Below are 21,014 nucleotides of genomic sequence, written 5' to 3'. Positions count from 1 at the left end.
ATCCAGACGGTCAGAAGAGTCTTTTAGGATCCTGGAAATACCTTCAGAGCAGAATTAAGACCAAAGGCTGCGTTGTGCTAGAAAAGAACTAGGTCGCAAGATGTTTCGTCCGACCACGTCGGAGGCCTAAAGTGTTTGTAGTTGTTCCAAACAGCCACAACAGAACGTGGGGTGAAAAGCCGGGCGTCGAAGAGAGGGGGCAGGCAGCGATGTCTTTCAATGGATAACGCCACACATTTTCAGGCGGTCTCTCCTGGAAGACACTGATATCGTTGCACTGGGTCTTACACCTGAAAAGTGACAGAAATAGTTGAGTCAAAGATGAAAAAAAAAAAAAAGGGGTGGAGAGAGAAGTTTAAGTCCTGACTCCTTTCTCACCTCGGAGAAATCATGATGTGAAAGGGCATGTGAATTTGTCGATTTCGTAAATGTCTGGACACAGACACTAATCCCATGTCGGAGAGGTGTGGGGAGGGGTTTAGTATTGCTGCTTTAGTATTTTTAAATGACAGACAAACATCCGCTGCTTAGCCGTGCGACTCGGAGGCACTGGTACGACATTAGGGGCACAAACTGGGGCAAGCCTGGGGCTCCTGGCTGCAGCTCCATATTTAACTGAGAGGCACGAGAGGGTTCTCAACCTTCTCATCTAAACCTCAGCAATAGAGAAAATAAGCATATTTCCCAAAATGTCAAACCATTCCTTTAAATAACTCTACACCCTACAAACACGCACACACGCACACTCACACACACCCCCAAGAGACACGCGTGCACTCAGAGTCGGTTTATTTAGAGCACCACAGATCACACAGCGCACAGTGGTCCACTGTCACTCTCTTTGTCGCTGAGCAGGAGTTCAGATGTCATAAATCTCGGGTGTTTGAAAAGTTACGCTTGGCTGCACTGGTGGTGAAATTGTAAATTCTGCGTCTACGGCACAACAGCCTTGCATTAGGTTTAGGATGTTTATCTCATCGCATGGGTACGTTCTTATTGTGTCGGCGTGTCGTGACCGGAGCACGGGAGGAGGGTTTGGCGTCGCCCCGGAGGCAGAATTTACGATCTCTACCAAACATCGAAACGACCGATTTGTAAATGTTGCGTTGCTGAACGTGACCTTTGAAGCACCTGCACTGTACCGTGTGCCGGAGATGGTCCCTCAGCAATATTTTACTGCTGTTAGTTTATCGCCAGCTCCTCCTGACAGATGCAAGATTGTTTTTACAGATAGATATTTTTAATTATACATTGTGTCATTTACTTCACCTCGTACCGTGCTGAATTTTTAATGACCTCAAAGGGTACAGAAGGGGGGGGGGCTGACTCATCTGAAGGTTAAAGGAGTGAGATGAGGAAAAAAGAAAAAGCCTGTCCCTCCTCGTCTAGCCTCGCCAGCTGTCTCATTATTTGTTGATGCAGTGAACTTTTCTCGCTCCGCACTCTGTCCGCCCTTCGTGGGAGGCCTTTCTGCTTTTTCTTAGTCGGACCTCCAGGGTTTAACTTGTTAAAAATCCGCTCCTGAACCATGCGCTCTTTAGGTTTTACTCATTGTGTGAGCTACTGGCTGGAGTTGTAAGCTGCTTTCGGTTTTATGGCTGGTTATGCAGACATCCGTGCAGCAAGGACCCACAGTACAGCCTTTCTTTCTGTCATTTAAGAGGGATGACTGCACAGCTCAAGCCTCGGATAACGGAGGTAACCGATGTGAGTTTTTCAGGATACTCAAGTTTTTCTCCTGCCACAGAAACTCGCCTCTGCAGGTGGTGATTAGCGGCACGAAGCAGCTGTGGAAGACAATGTTGAACCAAAGACGATGATCGATGCTCCTTTAAAAGCAGTTATCGCCTTGCTGTGTTATATCTGCTGGTTAAAATCTGATTTACTTTGGGAAAACTCCCGTGGAAGTGCAAAAGCTGTAGGTCATTGTGTCCAGTTTCATGTTTGATGTGGACAGCTGTATAGATTTAACTGTCTCGAATAACACCTTTAAGCCTGGAAAGACATTTAGGGTATTTACTAAAAGAAACGGGGAGGTTATTTGGCTTCAGACTGTTGTTGCATGAGCAGCAGAGATGTAAATGGCACAAAAGAGAACATTGTGAATTTTTCAAAGTTCAGAAGTAAGCAAGTACCATTTTCTGATTCGGTTTAATCACAGAGCTGGCGTCACTGTTACTTATGTTGACTTTTTCGACGCTCAAACGTTCACTTATTTTGATAACTGCCAGACAGCAGATGGCACTGTGCTGGCGGGGGAGTGTCAGGACGTCAGGAAGCGTCATAACCAGCCAGTCATTGTGAACGCTTGGTACATTTTGATTACTGCGAGCACACTTGTTACGACTCCACCGCTTCTTCCGACCGAAATCATGCTGCCTGAGGGGCTGGATCTGAACCTCTTGGATCACACAAAGAGTTCAAAGTCGAGAGTCCTAGTTGTGATTTGTGGCCATTATATTTCACTATAGTATTTTTTTATTTTTTACTTTTTATTTTTTATATTTCTCTCTCTCTCTCTACATATATATATATATATATATGCATTTATTTATGGTGCTTTTTATGATGTTTGTTCATAAGCCTTAATTTATTCAGTTGCCATCAATGACAAATAAATAATGAAAATGGAAAATGCAGATCATGGTTTTTTATTTTTTTTTTTGCCAAAACCCAGTGGGCTGCTTGCACTGTAGAGCTTATAACTGTGTATTTGTCAGGTCATGAAATTGCACACATCATCGCTACGAACCAGTTACTTGCTTGTGACATCGTTATTCATGTTCTTAAAAATACTGCTCTAATTCACTCGTACCTAAAGTTGTCCAAAATTATCCATTACAGGATAAGGCTGGAGTTACTCTATATGATCCTCACAGTCAAAAAAAATCCCAAGAAAACACCAAAGCCAACAATGTGTTAATCCGTCTCTCAGTCCTTTGCAACTTTCCTACACTGTCTGTAGCTCTCAACCTCAAGCTCACTGGTTCCTACTGAAGACAGGTCTTAAATACAAAGCTTCAGTCTCTAAAAAGCGTAAATTATTTCCTAAAACAACTGCGAACTTAGTTTTAAATCAAACGTTACTCAAACAGACAAGGATTAATACACATTTGGTATTCTACCGAGGTTTTATGGCAGTAAGATGGTGTACATGGGACTGCAAATTAACAACAGCGCCCATGATAATATTTATGTGTTTTTATTAGATTTTGGAAAAAAATGGATGTCTATGGCACAGAGGAATTAGCTTGGCAATATTTCATTACTTAACGGGATAAATTCAATAGTTGACAATAATAAAAAAAAATTGTAGTTATAACATTGTGTAGCTTGGCAAAAAAAAATCTGTAAATACTTTAATAATCAATTAATCGTTCATTAATCAAGTTGTTTTTTTTTTCAAAGACAAAAGTCAAATTCTCTCAAGTTCCAGCTTTTCAATTGCGAGGAATTCTTGCTTTTATTTGTCTTACTTGATAGTAAATTGTAAAAATAAAGATATTTGAAGACATCAAATGAGGCTTCAGGAAACTGTGATGGATCATCTTCAGTGTTTCCTGACATTTTATAGACCAAATGATTAATCCGGGGGGGATAAATAAAGTAATAAAGAAATAAAAAAATCAGCAGATTAATTGATTATTAAAAATACTTGTTAGAGGCAGCCTTAAGTAAAATACTGAAAGATTCCAGCCTTATCCTTTAAAGCATTCTTTAAATATAACTCACACTTGCAGGGCTGGCCTACAACTACGACTACATGTTTGATGAGACATTAAGATGATCTCAATATCTGCTATTTAAGTTCTACATCCTCAGAGCAAACTTTACATATGATGCTTTCACACAGGCGCAGTTTTGCCAAATCAGATGTGATCAAGAAACGTAGAGCTCATTAAAATCCATATGTAGGATGATATGTACTTTCACTGCAGTTACAGCGTCTGATCTAACTTTGTTCTGAAGGTAGTTTCCTATAAAAAGGACGAACACCTACTGTACGTTGGACTGAAAAAAAATACATGTCGTCAGTGCTATGCAACTGGAGCTGTAAACATTCACTAGTGTTCCCACTCAGACATCTAAAAAATGTGATTACTCATCCACGGGAAAAGCATTATAAGGCAACAAACCGGCACACAAACTATTGTCTAGCATGCGAGCCACAGCGGCTGAAGGTGAGAGGCTGAAGCTGGACAGAAGAGCGGCGTCTTGCTTTTATCTCAGATTACCGAGGGTAATTTTGGGAACAGCAGCTGCGAAACACCGTGGAGGAACTGCAGGCCAGTCGTCCTGTACAAAATGACCTTTCCGAGAGGAGGGAATAACTTAAAATAGCGTGATGAGCTTGGAACTGGAAACAGAAAACGACAGCTGTTGTGTGTTGTTTCAGTGCCAATCAATACAATATTAGTACCAATTTTGTGTGGGAAAGTATAACTGCAGCTCAAGCATATAATTTGTCTTCTTTTGGGTGACACGGAGGGGGGAGTCCTGGTGACAAAGGTTTTCGATACCAAACCCGATATGTCAGATACCACCCCAACAGGCCGCACGAGGTCCCTACCAACTTGTCGGACAGGTTGTGGAAGTAAACAGAGGTGCAGGCAAACATCCACACCCATATGATCACGATCAGATTCAAGGCCACGTACAGCAGGTTGAGAACCATCCGGGGCAGAGCAGACTGTCCCTGAAGACCGACTGTCTTCAGGTAGGCCATAGGGGCCATTTCCTCCACAATGAAAAGGGCAGAGTAGGCCAGGATGAAGGAGTGTCCTGAGATGTCCCGGCCACGCCAGTGGAAGCCGGTGCTCCTGCAGGTGGCTTTGGATGTGAACTCCTCTTTGGTAACATCACTGGTTCCAGTCTCATAACAGGAGCTGGTCATGTCCTCGATATAGAAGAACGTCTCTGTGGTGATGTACCAGATGGCTGTTGCCACCACCAGAGACAGCAGCCGTCGGCCGAGGAAGGACGCATTCCTGCTGAAGGAGGAGTTGGAGAGCAGGAGGAAGGGTGTCAGCAGCAGCAACGTCCACCCCCAGGACACTTTGACAAAATACCTGCAAGAGGAACAGGGCATTCGCTCAATCTGCACTCAAATACTACAGCAGGTCTGATACTGTATGTATTGGAGCTGTTATTCCAGGTAGGAAGCGGTTCATTGATACATTTATTAGAATTCTTTTATCCTAATCAGCTGAAACTAAAGTATATTCTATAAGGATACATAGACAAGGGAGCAAGAAAAATATTAAGTATTTGTCTTATTCCACCTAAGGCCAAAGCAGCTCTGAAATCTTGAACCATATTTGCCCACGTAAATTCTAAGATTTATTTGGGATAATACCCGAACCGGTGGTTTCTGTGAGGAAGACACTGGTTACACCCACTGAATGTGGTGTCTGTCACGGCTGCAGCGTTTACGAAGGAGAACATTTGGGATTTTGTGGCAAATTATTTGATTTGCTTGAGTAAACATTTTAATTCATTCAATTAAAAAAAATAAATATTATAATATATATATATATTATAATATATAAGATATTCGATTTACAATGATACGAAAAAATAACAAATCCTCACATTTAAGGAGCTGGAGACAGAAATACCAAAAATTTGGGCATTTCTGCCTCAAAATTTAAATCGAACGATTGTTTGAGTCGATCCATCGATTAATCAGCTCTAGTTGACTGATAGGGACCTTTCCCTTGAGTTCATTTATAGCGACGTCGCCAAGGAGCATTTCTTTTCCCTTCGTTCGTCTTTGTTTTGAAGGGACGTCTATCGGCACAGCAAGCAGCCGCAGTTTACCTTCCTCCCCGCTCCCTTCACCTGTCAGCGAGCGGCACAGGTGTGCTCACGAGCCCAATGGGAGACCGGTAGCGCTGAGCTAACCACACTCTAGCTCTACTTACACATTCAGGACATTTCTGCTGCTGCTGAAGTACGTCTCCGGGACGACGTCCAGCGCCTTCAGAACCGAGCCCACCAGCGAAATGGGTAGAAATATCCAGGGGAAGTTTTGTCGGACGGCCGGTCTCCTCCACACCGACACCAGCTTATCCACAATGACATCCACCGCCGCCATGTTCTTGTGCCTCTTCTTCTCCTCCTTCCGTTTTTTCCCGGCGGACCAGGCGCGGTTTGCTGGATTGCTGCCCCCCGCCGGTGCAATAACGCCATTGCTACTGTTTCGCTTTGGGCGACCTGCGGTGGCATGAAGAAGTTTGGGCGCCGCCGGTCAAAAAAAGAGGTGAACTGATAAAGGCACAAAGTTGAAGATGACACATCTCTTTAATAACTTAAGCCAGGTTACTTTTCTTCATTTCAACCTTTTACGGTTTCAAAATAACAGAAAGGGAAAAATGGGGGGGATCTGGAAAAGCGACATTTATGTATTTATGGTGAAATTATTAATCAGAAATTCAATATGCTTGGGCTTCAAGATTACTCCTGACTGGACAGTTTTGAAGGAGATGAACCCTATGTTCATGGATCTGGAAAAAACGTATTTCTTTACGTTTTGGAGGAATTGGAAATTCTAGGATTTTTGCTCTAATAGCCAATATTTCAGTTTTTCCATAGTTTTTGAGATTAAGTGTCCTCCTCATTAAACCAGGGTTGATCGTATTTACCAGATATTGCCCAAAAAATGTATTATTGCATCTTTTGTGTAAAAAAATCCACATATTCTACATTTATATTTTGTAATTTAGGTGCTGGTGTGTTATCTAGATTGTTTTTAATTAATTGAATAAGCGCAGTTGGAATATTTTTGTTTTTTTAATTTTAATATAGTTTTTAATAGAGCAATCTTAGTTATTTCTATTATTAAACTCATCCAATTTAAATAGATTAGTTTGTATTTATCAGTTAACGTCTTGCAAAGTGCAGCAGCGAACGGATGATTCTACGTTTGCTGCAAATCTCTTTCTGATGTGAAAGGCCCTTAAATTTACTGACTCAAATTTGTGAGAACTTTATTTTATTTATGGAAGCAACAAAAGGGTGATTTCACTGCTTTTTTTCACATCCAGACCACACTGGACCAGGTCTAGATCAAAAAACCACCGTACTTAGACTTGTCTTTTCGGCTCAACATATTTTAGTTTTAACTCCACCACATTTATTTGACAGCTTTAGCTGTTTTACAAATGACTATATTACACATAAAGGGATGATGAAATATGATGCATTGTTGCAGATTAAACTACCCGCAGTATATAAAATAGCTAAAATTAGCTCCACCTCGACCAAATACAGCAGTAAAATAGTTGCACATTAATGCATCAGTAATAATAATCTATTAATAATCTATTAATATTATATACATATACATATGTACATATACATACACATTTTTCTGCCTTATTAGTACTTTTCCTTTCGTTACTTTAAGTACATTTTATTAATAATACGTATGTACTTTTACTTGAGTTTAAAAAACAAGATTTTTTCACTGTGTGGTATTACTACATTTAATTAAGTAAAGAGTCTGAGTACGTCATCCACTTGCCCCCCCCCCACACACGCAAACACACACACATTTTAGTACAGTTGACTATTCAAAACAAATAAAAATACACAAACAAAAAAGAGAAGAAAAAAGAAAGAAACCAAGACAAAAAAAAAAACAAAAAGAAAAAGAACAAAAAGAAAAGAAGAAAAAAATCTTCAGTGTAATTTAAAAATGATTATTGCAAGATGTGGAGGGATGTCCATAATCACACTAACAGTTTTCCACACTCCCAACAGAAATGCAAAAGAACTGAGTTAAATCGAGTCTGATTCACATGTAAATTACTGCCTGCTTTACAAGGAAAGTTTAGATTACTGTCAGCACATGAAATAACAGGAAACAGCATCTCTTAGGATTATTGTTTGAAATATTTTAAAGTAGGAGAGACCCAGCCACAGAGACAGACACACACTCCTTTTTGCTGTGGGGTCATGTTTGCTCAGACGGAGTCGTGCAGTGTGGCATGTGGATGTAAGCCGGGGTCACGGTGTCAGGTTTCATGGCGCACGCCGACCTCAATACAAGTGCAACCGCGATCGGAGACTCATCGTAGACAATCGGAAATCACTGAATGTGTCTGACTCGATAACAGATATGCAGTGCTACCGCACATGTGAAAAAGAAGCTGTACATGGCCTTTTGTGTGCAATGCTAAAAACCTGACTGGCAAAATAAAGGTCAAAAGTAGATTTTTGCATAAAAACAGTTCACGTGTCTCTTCTGCTGGTCAACCTACGGTTATTATTAATAATTATAATAATAATTCTTATTATATATGCTTGCCACTCCGTCCACCTTAAAGGTGCTATATGTACGTTATCGCTAATGCTACGTAGCCGACGTTAGTATTAACAGCTGCCGTTGTCTAACCTCTTGTCTTGCCGAAGCTCGTGGCAGGCGACCGTCGTCACCAACACCCGTTCCCGGCAAGAAACCAAGTTCAGCGGCAGAGAAAACTTGCATATAGCACCTTTAAAGCCTTTCTAATCTGCGTATCACAATGCTCTGCGTTTACTATTTTACCTTGTCACTGTTGTGTCCTGTAGCGAGAGCAAGGCATACTTTATTTGTCCCCATATGGGAAATTCATTTGTGTTCTGGATGGATCCAAAAGAAGGGAGATGCTCCGTTACATTATTTATCTACATTAATGAGTCTCTACTGGAAAAACTGCCAAGTTATTTCTGCTCCCTGGTAACATCTAAATACAGTCATTATGTTGTCAGGTCCCAGGACCTTTTAACTGAGCCTGGAAAAACGTTTAAAATATGTTCCTTACAAATGGAATGACTGAAAAAAAAAAAATTAAAACATTGCTCTCCAGCTATTGAACATCACGTATGTTTTTTTTCTTTTAATGTGGAACTAATGTCTATTTTTTATGTAAATCATGCGTTGTTGTGAATTTTCTGTGTTTGTTTGCAATGGTAAAGTTGAGACCAGCTCTTACTGAGTCATTACAATCATACTGGAGGATGGTAAATCTCCTTTTATAGCATCTGAATGCAGGGCAAAGTGTGTCCTTGATGCACTCTGACTTGGCAAACAAGCCTCTCCTGGAAAAACAATTTTCCAGGCATGCCTGGTGTTTGGCCGATTGTTCTTCAAGCGCCGATGCCAGAAGCAGGAAGCAGGCGAAATGCATCGAAATTAAATGGTTACATATTACAGTTCAGACGTCTCACCAGAAGAGGTGATTTAAAGGGATTTCAAATTTCTATGGTTGGATTAAAATAAAGTCTTTATACAAGACAATTTCATGTATACTGTAATGGTTCACAATTTGCCTCTATTGCTGCCAGACTCCAGATATCCCCATGTCAACATGCTAATCGCAAACACTGGTGGACCCCTCTTTCAGTATGAAAATCTCAGGCAAACATGAGAAAGGGGATGAAGCATAAACACTCTCCTGCAGACATCTTGGCTGGTTTATCAAAAGGCCGAGGATCTCCCGTGCAGAACGGAAACTGTCACCGTGAATTATCAAAACAAACTCCTCTTGGCCTAGCTCTGAAATTATTCCAGCACTCAGGCGGAGACGCTGCTCATGACTGTGCTGTTTTACCGTCTGCCTGCATGCTGACACCGCCGAGAAATGCGCCCGTTGTGATATTTTCAGTTTTCTTTCAATGTACATTTGAGTTATTCTGTTGACAAAAGGATTTCAGGGAAATCACGAGGAAACACAATTAAATGAACTAGTTCTGACAGATTTTACGGAAACACATTACAGGCCAGGTTATAAACCTGCGTAAACTGTTTTTATTTAGCCACATGGTGGCAGTGCAACAACCTTAAAACACCACATTAACGCATTGTAAAGTTGCTATGGTGAACTTGTCTATTTACGCATCCAGCCTTTACCGAGCAACGTTATGATTCAGTCGAGTCGTGTTCGTGTCCACCTGAAGAATTAAAGTCCAATCCTCACTGTCTTTTTAGCTCTTTAGCTCTGCTTTGGGCTCCACCAGCTCCTGAGGGGAAACGTTGGGCTCTTTAGCTGCTAAATGTTCCACTATGCTCAGAGCGAATCACATCACCAAAGTTGCTGGAAATCCAAAACAATGATGCTAAGAGATGCTAAAACGCCCTGTTTCGTTTCCTTTAAATGTATTGATTCAAATAACTTTAACCTACCTGCGTTAACTTGTCTAGGATAAATGCTGTTCTTGAGAAAACCGTTTCGTTTCCTCACAGCTGACATAGTTTTTATAGATTATTCCAAATCACTGGCTACTGATCAAGGGGGTTGTAATTCAGGTGTAAGTGCTGCTGTGAAACTACTGGAGTTTCTCTCCCTGTGAGAGGCACCGGCTGCCGTGCTGTTACTCGGACGGGGCTGAAAGACCCGGCTGACACCTGAAAAGCTCAGGGACCTCAAATACGGTTGATACAAGGTTTGTTTTATGTTCTGTCTCGGGTAAATGCGGGAGGCCACTGAGTTCTCCTCCTCACCTTTCAGACGCGACAAGGTCACAGTGAGCTTTTGTATGCAAGAGCCCTGCAGCGCCTCGAACCAGACAGATGATGTCATACTGCAGGGGGTGAGAGAGCGCCTCTGGGAAGACGGTCTGGTCTGGTCTGGCCAGAGAATCATCCTCTTCCATGTCTGACCCATTTCAGACTGTCCTGCGGAGCGTTTCTCGGCTCAGATTCTGAATGTTTAAGACACGGTCCTGCAGAAATATCGACCAGTACCCCCCCCCGAGACTCCTCTGTGTTTCAGTGTTTTCAATTCTGTAGAATGGGAAACTAAATTATAGAAATTCTTCCGGCTCCGAACGAAGAACTAAAGCGCCATGAACCTAAATGGTCCAACCACACAGACACTGCTGTTATTAGTGGATGAGTGCTTGGCTGAAAGTTTGTGCCAGAGAGAAATCTTCAGTTTGTTTTTTTTTACCCAGTAAATTCTGTATGCAACCGTCACATTTCCACCCTCTTTCTATGCCGGCTGGAAGCTGCTAAATGACTGAATAAATTTACTTTCTGGTTGCACTGCTTGACCTCTTCCTCTTCTTCAAGATTTTATATTATTCAGCAGGAATCCTCCGAAATGTTTAATCCTCGAAACCAGCAGTCCTCAATCAAACACACTGCACTCGCTCCACGATCATTCAGTCTGGCTGCACACCTTCACCAGTTTGATGAAGCTGTTTTATATAGCTGCTCAACATTTCTCCCCTTTTTGATGTGCGACGATAGAAATATTAACTACGTGACAGACCTGACAAGCATGTGGGCACTGCTAAATTTAAACGCTGGATGCCGCAAATACAAGGCTTCACTTTCAGCACGCCGAGTGATGCTCCGACTCCTCATCCAGGCGGCACAATAGATATGGCCCTAAGGTTAACAGTTTGACCACATCAAACAAGTGTGACTTGTTAAAGGTTCATACTGAAAAATAATACATGCGACCCTAGATAACAAAAAACGCTGTAAAGATGGAAACGCAGACAGAATCAAGAAGTAGTTTATGTTTGTGGTCAGTTGTGGACAGTGAGTGGGTCCTTCAGCGAGTGGAAAAGCAAACTGGAAAAGCTTAGAGATCAACAACAAGATGTGACCCTGGGTTTTAGCTGAACCTTGAGTGTTGTTGACCTTCCGTATGCCAAAGGCCCCAGCAGCCTCTTTGATGGATCCTTCTGTGCATTTCACACACAAAGTCACAAAGTCTGGCGGCACTCTGCTGAGCCTGTTTGGAGGTATGCTGCGAACCTTTGAAGGGTTGACTTCAGAGGGCTCACCTGAGCAACCAGGTGACACACAAATACCGTGTGCATTCAAGATGATTCCAACTTTTTCCCCCATATTGAAGAAGAACAGGAACCGATTGGATGATTTAGTCCAGACACCCTGATATTTTAAGTGATGTGAATTAATGTAGATATGTGTTGTTGTCTTTTTCTACTAAACATACTTATTTAGTATGGAGTGTAGCTAACTACAAAGTGTTATGCTGTGGCAGGATTTATGAACCTCAATCTGTACTATTTACTATCTACTGTACTAAGTTAGCCTTTCAGGCTACCTCAGGCCCTGGCAAATAAACTAAAAAACAACACAAAAACAAATAAATAAGCAAAAGTAATGGAGCTGTAACTGGTGGTGACCTTTTTAGCCATGCCACTTTGGTCCAGAATGAAATATCTACAACTATTGCATGGATTGCCATGACATTTTCTGCAGATGGTCATGGTCCCCAGAGGATGAAACCAACTGACTTTGGTGACCGCCTGTCTTTTCCTATAGCACAGAATGAATTGTAATAGCTTTGGTTATTCCTTAACTTTAAAATACATTGCAGCCAGCCATGTTCAGCATTCTAATTTGTCCAACTTTGATTTATGCTCAAATAGCTGCAAAACTAATGACACTTCCATCAGCCTCGGCTGGTTGATGTTACCATGCTAACATGCTAAGTTGGCAAACATGAAAAACTGTGCAGGCTACACATCAGCATGTTAGCTTTATGATCTGGTCTGGCTAACAGCAATGTGTCAAGATAACAGAGGAGAATGTGAGTAATTGCCCTTTTACTTTCCCCCCTGATACATTCACATTCATGTCTGTGTTTGAATCATAAAGTATTACCTATCACTGGGGACATCCATATCATTTCAGTACACCTAAACTAACATGGACCAAGTTCCGCAGTCATAAACTGTGAACTGGGGCTCGCTGTGAGTGCCAAAGTTAAAGGGTTCATTTCATTCTGTGCACACAGCACCTTCCATAAATTGAGATATCTCCCAGTCCATGACATTTCCAATGATCTTACACAAAGCAGACGTTTAGGTAGGTGGGCATTTGTCGGGTAAGAACATATAATTAGGGGCAGTGGCATGACTAAATGATTGCAGTGGGTTTTCAGAAGGTGCCAATCCCATTATGGAAACTAAAAATAATTTCATAATGGCATCACATTTCATTTGATCTTGTATCCTAGTTTTAATTTCATGTTCCAGTTGTTCCCCTGTGTTTGAGTGCTGGTCTCAGAGATCTTTTTGGCCCCAGTAGCTGCTGAGCCAGGTGGTGCAGTGTATCTTGGCTGCGTCTTCAGTCTCTTGTTATAGGATATTACACATGGACGAGGGTCTGGGGCCCTTCCTGAAACCAACAAGAGCTGGAGATGAACGCTGACTCTGCAGCCACTTTTCTCCCTTTTTGTTTAATATGCATTCTTCACCACATCACTCAGTCCTTCCCCAAGGCGTGATTATTTAAACATTTTACTGTGTTTTACTGAAACAACTCAGGGAGGTCATGTAGCAGCCAAAACATGTGCTCTATTACTACTGTAGCAGACTCTTACAAGGCAGCCTCAAACTCTCAACTAAAGGAGTTAAATTTTATAGTGCCCTAAATTTTGTTTAAGATAAGGAAACTGGGTAAAAATTGATTTTAATTCCCCATATTTAGTATTCATAAGCAGTACATAAATGGTACTTAACATGCTATAATGTAGTTGTTACCAGCTTTAAAGTCTTTTGCTGGACCACAACAGCGGGCCTCCCCAATAAACGAGAATGTCTGTGACTCAGTGAGTGAGTGACTGAGTGACAAAGTCACACCATTGGTCGGCCAGCTGAGTAATGGAGTTTCCCCATTGGCCGTTGTTCTTTCAAAATTACTTGACGCAAACAGTTCCATTGCGTCATCAGGGGGGGGTTGACAGGTAGTGTTGAAAACTTAGCTCCTCTGTTGCTAGATTTACCGACTTTTCAGACCCCTTTAGTGACTTTTCTTCACAAAAGCACCTAGCGACAAATTTTGCAACTTTTTGGACAAACCTTAGCTTCTTTCCATAGAAGAGAGTTGCCAGTATTGCCCCTCGAGGGTTTGCCTCCGCAGGCACGCCTCTCTATGCGTTTATTCAACTGACCTCATGGCAGCTGACGCGAATGTGAATGAGCTTCTAACTTTCCCCCTGAGTGATCGTTTTAAAGGTAAATACAGCCGAAATCACAGCAGAGCCGTTTCCTTTAACTTATGTGCATGGTGATGTTGTCAGACGACCGACGTCGTTATAAAATCAGGATTTTATCAGGGCAGAGCAGCAGCTTGGAAATGGCTTGGAACTGACTGCTGGTTAACATGTGGTCTTAATAGGCCACGTTTCAGTCACTATTTCATACTTGTTCCGTTGTCTGAAACCAGAAACAGACAAACAAGTAAATGAGAACAGCTTTACTGGGAAATTAGCTGCACTAAAATACTGTGTATGTGAGCACAGACAGATAAAGGGCGGTCCAGCCACATATTAGGGTTTTGCCCCAATCTTTTTTAAGTGTTTGTTGATGTAGATGTCGACAACTGTAACTCCGCCTGTGAAGTATCCATAACTGGATTCTGGTATAAGGACAGGTAATGAATGACAGTATAACACAACACCGTTGTTTTTAAATAAAATATGTCTTAATAGGTTATAATTGTTGAAAATTCTGCACTTTAACAAACACTTAAAATGTCTATCTATTCACCACTAAATTATAATGTGTTACAAAGAATTTCTTATATATTTTTCGTAAAGTGTGACTGATTTCTTTCATAAAACAAATCGAACACGAGGTTGAACCTATAAACAATGAAGGTGGCCAGTAAAATATTTCATGATTGCTGTGTCTGTTATGCGTCTGTGATTTTCTCTGCAGGAGAGAGAAAGAAAGAGACAGACTCTAAGTTTAGGAAGGAAGAAGACGGCGCACACAGGCGGGTTTTGTGCGTCAGAAACCCTCTTGGCCCAGACTTAAAACTCCCTGCCACACATGACAGACCAGCTTGTTTGCACAGGCTCGTGTTGAAGCCGTCTGCTCTGTGAAAGGATCCACTGATGAAGGTACGGGACTCGGCTCTTTTATGTAACAGATGTGTTCCCTGATGACAGCAGAGGCAGGTTTGCGGAGAAATTTAACGGATAATACTGATTAATTGACTGCATATGCTGAATGTTTTTTGGTAGATTCCGACTGCATACGTGAAGATAGTGTTTTTCTTTTAATTATTTATGTAGGGGAGTTTTGCAGCAATATTTTAAATGAATATTATGCAGCTGAGATTGCTTACATTGCCTGTAATGAAAGCTGTGGACAGTTACTGAAGTGAAGTCCAAACTATTTAAACCAAACACATTTTTAAAGGATATTTCACTAATCAGAAAAATGGTTCTCTTTAATCATGTTATCCCATCTGGCGCTGTGTGAATTGACTGACACGTTGCCTCGTCAGCAGGAGAAATGTAATAAATTCAGCCTTATTGAGTGTTTTGAGATTTTTCACTCTTTCTTAATGACACAGACTTATGTCCTCCTCAGACTTTTGCAGGGAGGTGGTGCAGCTGCCTCCTCCTCCACAGAGCTCAGATGGGTGCCGCCTGCGCTCAGCTCCTGTTGGCCGCCACCCTCTGGATGATGCCTCACATGGGAGCCGCCGCCGCCGCCGCCGCCGTGCTGTCGAGCTCCGGGGAGCTGCTCAACACGACCAGAGCTGGCGCTGGGACACAGTCTGACATCAGGATGCTCACTGGAACTGCCGGTGTATCTCGCAGCAGACGCACGCGAGCCATTTCATCCAGCGAGATAAACGCCCTGCTGGATTACCACAACCGAGTCCGCGCTCAAGTCTCCCCCCCCGCAGCTAATATGGAGTACATGGTGAGGAAACAGTGGGCGGTGAATCGGACCGGGGACACAAAGAAGTCTGGGTTTTTGGTTTTTAGTTTATCATCTTCAAATAAAAAAAAAAGTGCAGAACACACATGAGAATATTTTCATAGGCTGTAAAGGTAAAAATGTCATATAAAAGCATCTCACGAAAAAACTCAACACGAGATACGAAATTAAAGTTCTATTTGGAGTCCTGGAGACCCCCCCCCGCCCTCTTTAACGGCTCACAAAACATACTTAACCCTGGTTAACACCTTGACACTTCGTGACTATTACTAATGTTATGAGCAATTCTTATAAAATGGGTTTTGAACAGACGACACGTTTCCTGAGTCTGCTGCAGAAAATGTTACTGTACTCCTGTTTGGAGTCCTAGAGACTCCACTCGTAAAGCAGAGTTAAATACAATGGCTTTTCTAATGCTCTATATCCGTGATTGGTGTTGACAGTACTTTTGTACCTATTGTGCAGTCTTATCTATCAGATCCCAGGTAATCCTATTTAGATATCTGTTACTGGAGTTTTAAATCAGTTGGTTGAATAGAGGTCAAACACTGAATTTGACGTCTCTGAGGTTTAATTGTCCCAAAACATGAATAATGTCGCCATGTAAGATCACTCCTGTACAATTCTGTCTGTAAATTACTTTTGGGCAAACAGAGGGAGTTTATATTTGCTCTTTCGCTCATATAACATATGAATCGTGAAATATTTCCTTATTTGGTGTAATAACTATATTTTATGGTCATTTCTGTAGTTTTCCATCTTCATCAAGTGTCAAAGCCCAGTTTGTGGCAAAGGGGAGAGAGAGTCCTCTTTTCTAATTACTGGGTTTTAATAAGTTAAGGGGGAAAAAAATTAAAGGAAAGAAATTGATTAATTACAATTATCATTGTTTTCCCACATACAACAGTGCATGGGATCCCAAACCATGAGGAAACCCAGCTCAGTCTCAGCAGAAAATACACAGGTTAAGTGGAGGAGTGGACAAAACTGAAACCACACCTGCGCCCACTAATGCTGACAATATATTCTGCATCCAAAGAAATTGGTAGAGAGCTCACCTTGAACAACAACTTATTATTGCTTATTCTGTGGTACAGAAATCTACAGACAGCAGGGAGCTGATGTAAGAAAATGTTTTGGCTTTAGTCTTATTTGTAGGCAGAGAGCCAGGTTTTTGTTGTTTTCTTACTGAACAGAACAAAATGACCAGCGTCTGTCTCCCCCTTCCCTCCTTCTTTTATCTCCACAGCTCTGGGATGAGGGATTGGCTAAAACAGCTTACTCCTGGGCTTCACTATGCATTTGGGATCATGGCCCGACGCGGGCCATGAAATATATGGGCCAAAACCTGTCAATCACTACAGGAAGGTAGTGCAGAGATCCGTAAAACTCGGAGTCACCTCTTGGTCTGTGTAGAAACGTCTTAACGTACGCTGAATACAGCCTGTGCTCAGTGTATGTTAAGACTAAGCGATGGATCTTGTGTGTTTAAAAAAAACAAAAAACAAAAATACACTGGGCTGGATTGTGGGACATTATGTCACTAATATGGATCAATGATTGAGTGTGTGTTGGATGTGACCAGGTACCAGTCTATCACTGATCTGATCGGGTCCTGGTATGACGAGAGGCACCATTTCTCCTACCCGAACAGATGCAGTGGATCCGTGTGCTCTCACTATACTCAGGTACGGTCGGCAGATTGAGTGCATTCAAAGAGACCAAAATCCCTTGTCCCCAGTTAAACCTGTCTGGACTCAGGGTTTTAATTCTCCGGGACGCTGTGGCAGTGTAAATTACAATGGGGACTAAATATACCTTCTCTCCTAAAGGTTATGTTTGTAGAAATGAACAGAGGAGTTTATTAATAATAATAATAATAATAATAATAATAACTTCTGTACTGAACTGGACACTGAAAACCATCAGTGATTGTTTTCCCCAAAGGATTGTAGTAAAAACAGGTGGCAGCGCATGAAGTCACCCCAACTTGTGATTATTTTATTTAGGGACTGTATGAAAATTATGAGGGAGGAGGAGGGGGTTGGGAAAAAGGGGAGGGCTATGTATTATTTTTGTCTTCCTGCCTCCCCTCCCCAATAATTTTCATACAGCCCCTTACAAAGGATGTAGGGGCACATCTCGAAAGACGTGTCTGACATCGGTCGAGTTTTAAAATGCGTCTCACAGATGTGGACAGGTTTCAGTTTTTGCGGATGCAAGCGTCAAAACTGTGTTCTGCGGTCCCTGCCAGATGGTGTGGGCGAGCACCAACAGACTGGGATGTGCTGTCAGGAAGTGCTCCAACATGTACGTGTTTGGGAGCACCTGGAGGGAGGCGACGCTGCTGGTCTGCAACTACTCCATAAAGTAAGAGGAGCTTCACTGTACCAGGAGACACACACAGAAGCCAGGGGTGAAAACTTATCCCAGGGTTCCCTGCTCTCGTCTCACGCAAGCTCTGTATTTAGGACCTGAAAAACTCACACGGCCGCAGTGTGATGATTCTGCCCTTTCAGTTCAAGTCAGTTGCTTTATTTCCCAGAATAATCCGATAAATATCATTATATTTAGTCAGTGATGGAAAGTAACTAAATACATTTAGTCATGTACTTAACGGAACAATTTTGAGGTACTTGTACTTTGCTTGAGTATTAACATCTTTTGCTACTTTATACTTTTGCTCCACTACATTTTAAGAGGAGAATATTGTGCTTTATACATAAATATTGTGCTTCTACCTCATTTAACTGACAGTTACTTTGTCGATTCAGATTTTGCATTAAAAGAAAAAAACATATGACCACCTTGTAATTTATAATGATAATGAATTATGATCCAAGAATAAGGATTAAACTACCCATCACATAAACATATAAAGTACCCACCTCGACCAACTGCTGAATTAAACTGCTGTTTACATTTTAATACATCGATAATGATCAAATATACAATAAGACTATAACATCTTGACAGGGGCCATTCTGCATAATGAGTAATAATTTTAATTTTGATACTTTAAGTGCATGTTTCTGATGATACTGTACCTACTTTTACTCACTGTAAGTAAAGTTTACTTGCGACAGAGTATTGATACACCGTGTTACTGCTACTTGTACTCAGGTGAAGGATCTGACTACTTCTTCCATCAACAAATACTGTGTATGTCATAGTGTGAGGCCTGGTGTTTGTTACCCAGAGAAAACAATCAGATCAGCACAAAACAGGACTACACACAAAAATGTTTGGGTTTTTTTTTTTCTCCTTTATTTATCGTTGGCTGTTTAATAAGAGAACACTTCTCAAAACACATCCACTGTAAAACTGTGGTTTTTACATCATGCACCAGTCAGAGACATTAGCATCAGGAAACGCAGCGAGGTCCTGCGGCTAACACTATGTTCACATGTGTTTCAGAGGAAACTGGGTGGGAGAAGCTCCCTACCAGACTGGGAGGCCTTGTTCCATCTGCCCGGCCAGCTACGGCGGCTCCTGCTGGAGAAACCAGTGCTCACCGAACACGAAAACCGGGAGGCTTTCAAGTTAATAACGCCACAGAGGGTTTTACATTTGTTTTAATGGAAGAAAAGGGGAAAAAAAAAAAAAAAAAGGAAAATCATAATCCACGCGAAGCCCAGCTTTAACCAACACAATGGCTGCGTAACAAGACAATTTCAACAAACAGAAAGCGACGCAGCTTTCCAGTCACCACTATTTTGAAAATAAATCTTTATTAATGAATGTGTCACACACACACACACAGTTGGGTTGATGTGGTGGTGCAGTATAAATGAATGTCTGTATTTGCATTACTGTTGATCATCCGCGTCACTGACAGAATAATACTGAAAACAACATTAATTCTTTCCTTTCAGTGGGTGAAAATGTTATTTCTATACTTCGTGAAGGCATCAGAAAGTTTTTGCACTGTTTTTTGATGAATTTGTTGGTTTGAGTGACTTTTATGAGGCACTGACCAAAAATTAAGCACTTTTGTTGTACAGATTATGCTTACTGTAACCCTGGATGTTATTGATTCTGTTTATAACCTCATTAGTAAAATATTTTCCATTGTTCAATGTGAAAAACTATCGAGTAATTCCTGCAGTAAACCAGAATGTGTTGAATTCGCGGTTGTCTTTTTGCCCGACTGATCCTTGTTATAAATAACTGATGAGGCTGTATATCCCTATAAATAATCTGCTGTTCACTTCTTGTGTTTGTTGTCTGCTGCTGCAGGAAATTTTCTGTCCCGCATTTCACCTCATTACATCTCGTCATTTGCCCCTAAGAGACTTTCTCTGCCATAAAACGGGAGACTAATGCAGATTTTATGGTCTAAAATATGAGGGAATCAGCTTTGCCTCCCGACCAATTAGTGGACCCACAAACACACACACACACACACACACACACACACACACACACACACACACAAGCAAACGCACCATGGTCACTAACAGCAAACTTGTAAAATATTTGATATGGAAACCATTTTCGTCCTGGCAAACAGACAAAGTTCCTCACAAACAAGTGTGAGGAGCAACCCAGTTCAGCACCTAGGTGACTGTAATAAGCGTTTGCTTAGCATCTCTTGACTCAGGTGGGGAAAGTGACTGGACTTTATTCTCTGCTCACTCTTCATTTTTGAACAGTTCTGGTTGTTACAGGTGATATTATTTGCTCTCTTGCCGAGATCCACGGCTCTCGCTCCCTAAATGTGAAGCCGCAGTGGCCGGAGGCAGCGAGCTTGGCTCTGTCTGAAGGAAACAAAATCCTTCTAGCAGCACCTCTGGGTCTCGCTGGGTAACACGCTATACCTCAGTTGTCTAGTCAGTACAAAAACGGATCTGCCATGACCACGGGTTGTGACTTTATCCTGAACTTTTGTCGTCAATCACAACTTGTCGGTTTTTCGATATTGGTTTTAATAAAGATTAAACAAACAAGTAGTGACTTGTCAATCGGTGAGCTTCAGAGGTGCTGGTAAGTGGATTTTGTTTCCTCCGGCCAGAGCAAGGCCAGCTCTTTATGCTGAGCTAAGCTAACGGGCCGCTGGCTGTAGCGTCATATTTAGCGTACAGACACGAGAGCGGTGCCGATCTTCTCATCTAATTCCCGGCAAGACAGAGAATAAGTGTTTCCTCGGCTCTCTAACTTTTAATGTTAGTTGGCAGAGAAGGGTAGGTATGGCGTTGATTCAATCAAGAACTGAGTGGTACTGGTCTTCTAACCAAATTCATGGCAAGAAAACAAATAAGCATGTTTCCCAAGATGTCAAACTATTCCTTTAAGGGTCTGTAAATGCA

The 21,014-nt window shown here is 41.7% G+C and overlaps 2 protein-coding genes across 2 annotated transcripts; one reads left to right on the top strand and one right to left on the bottom strand.

Moving 5' to 3' along the window:
* Positions 1-3,554: 3,554 nt before the first annotated feature.
* On the bottom strand, positions 3,555-6,190 carry fitm2 (fat storage inducing transmembrane protein 2). The gene is made up of 2 exons (XM_040154074.1): positions 5,925-6,190; positions 3,555-5,069 (listed from the first exon to the last, which is right to left on the bottom strand). Exons 1-2 carry the CDS (start codon positions 6,095-6,097, stop codon positions 4,451-4,453), a joined length of 792 nt encoding a protein of 263 aa, XP_040010008.1. The 5' UTR covers positions 6,098-6,190; the 3' UTR covers positions 3,555-4,450.
* A 9,206-nt stretch (positions 6,191-15,396) lies between these two features.
* Positions 15,397-19,290, top strand: r3hdml (R3H domain containing-like). The gene is made up of 5 exons (XM_040153417.1): positions 15,397-15,687; positions 16,955-17,073; positions 17,291-17,393; positions 17,960-18,075; positions 19,123-19,290. The coding sequence occupies exons 1-5, from the start codon at positions 15,397-15,399 to the stop codon at positions 19,250-19,252; spliced, it is 759 nt and encodes a 252-aa protein (XP_040009351.1). The 3' UTR covers positions 19,253-19,290.
* The last annotated feature ends 1,724 nt before the right edge of the window (positions 19,291-21,014 follow it).

This window comes from Xiphias gladius, chromosome 18 (assembly GCF_016859285.1).
Source record: "Xiphias gladius isolate SHS-SW01 ecotype Sanya breed wild chromosome 18, ASM1685928v1, whole genome shotgun sequence".
NCBI classification, from domain to species: Eukaryota; Metazoa; Chordata; class Actinopteri; order Istiophoriformes; family Xiphiidae; genus Xiphias; species Xiphias gladius.
This window is presented reverse-complemented; position numbering and strand designations above follow the sequence as displayed.

Coding starts and splice junctions, on each gene's coding strand:
- fitm2 (XM_040154074.1), bottom strand. CDS start 6,097: ATGGCGGCGGTGGATGTCATTGTGGATAAGCTGGTGTCGGTGTGGAGG. Junction 5,070..5,924: donor AGCAGAAATGTCCTGAATGT/GTAAGTAGAGCT, acceptor TTCCTCTTGCAG/GTATTTTGTCAAAGTGTCCT.
- r3hdml (XM_040153417.1), top strand. CDS start 15,397: ATGGGTGCCGCCTGCGCTCAGCTCCTGTTGGCCGCCACCCTCTGGATG. Junction 15,688..16,954: donor CAGCTAATATGGAGTACATG/GTGAGGAAACAG, acceptor TTATCTCCACAG/CTCTGGGATGAGGGATTGGC. Junction 17,394..17,959: donor TGTGCTCTCACTATACTCAG/GTACGGTCGGCA, acceptor GGTCCCTGCCAG/ATGGTGTGGGCGAGCACCAA.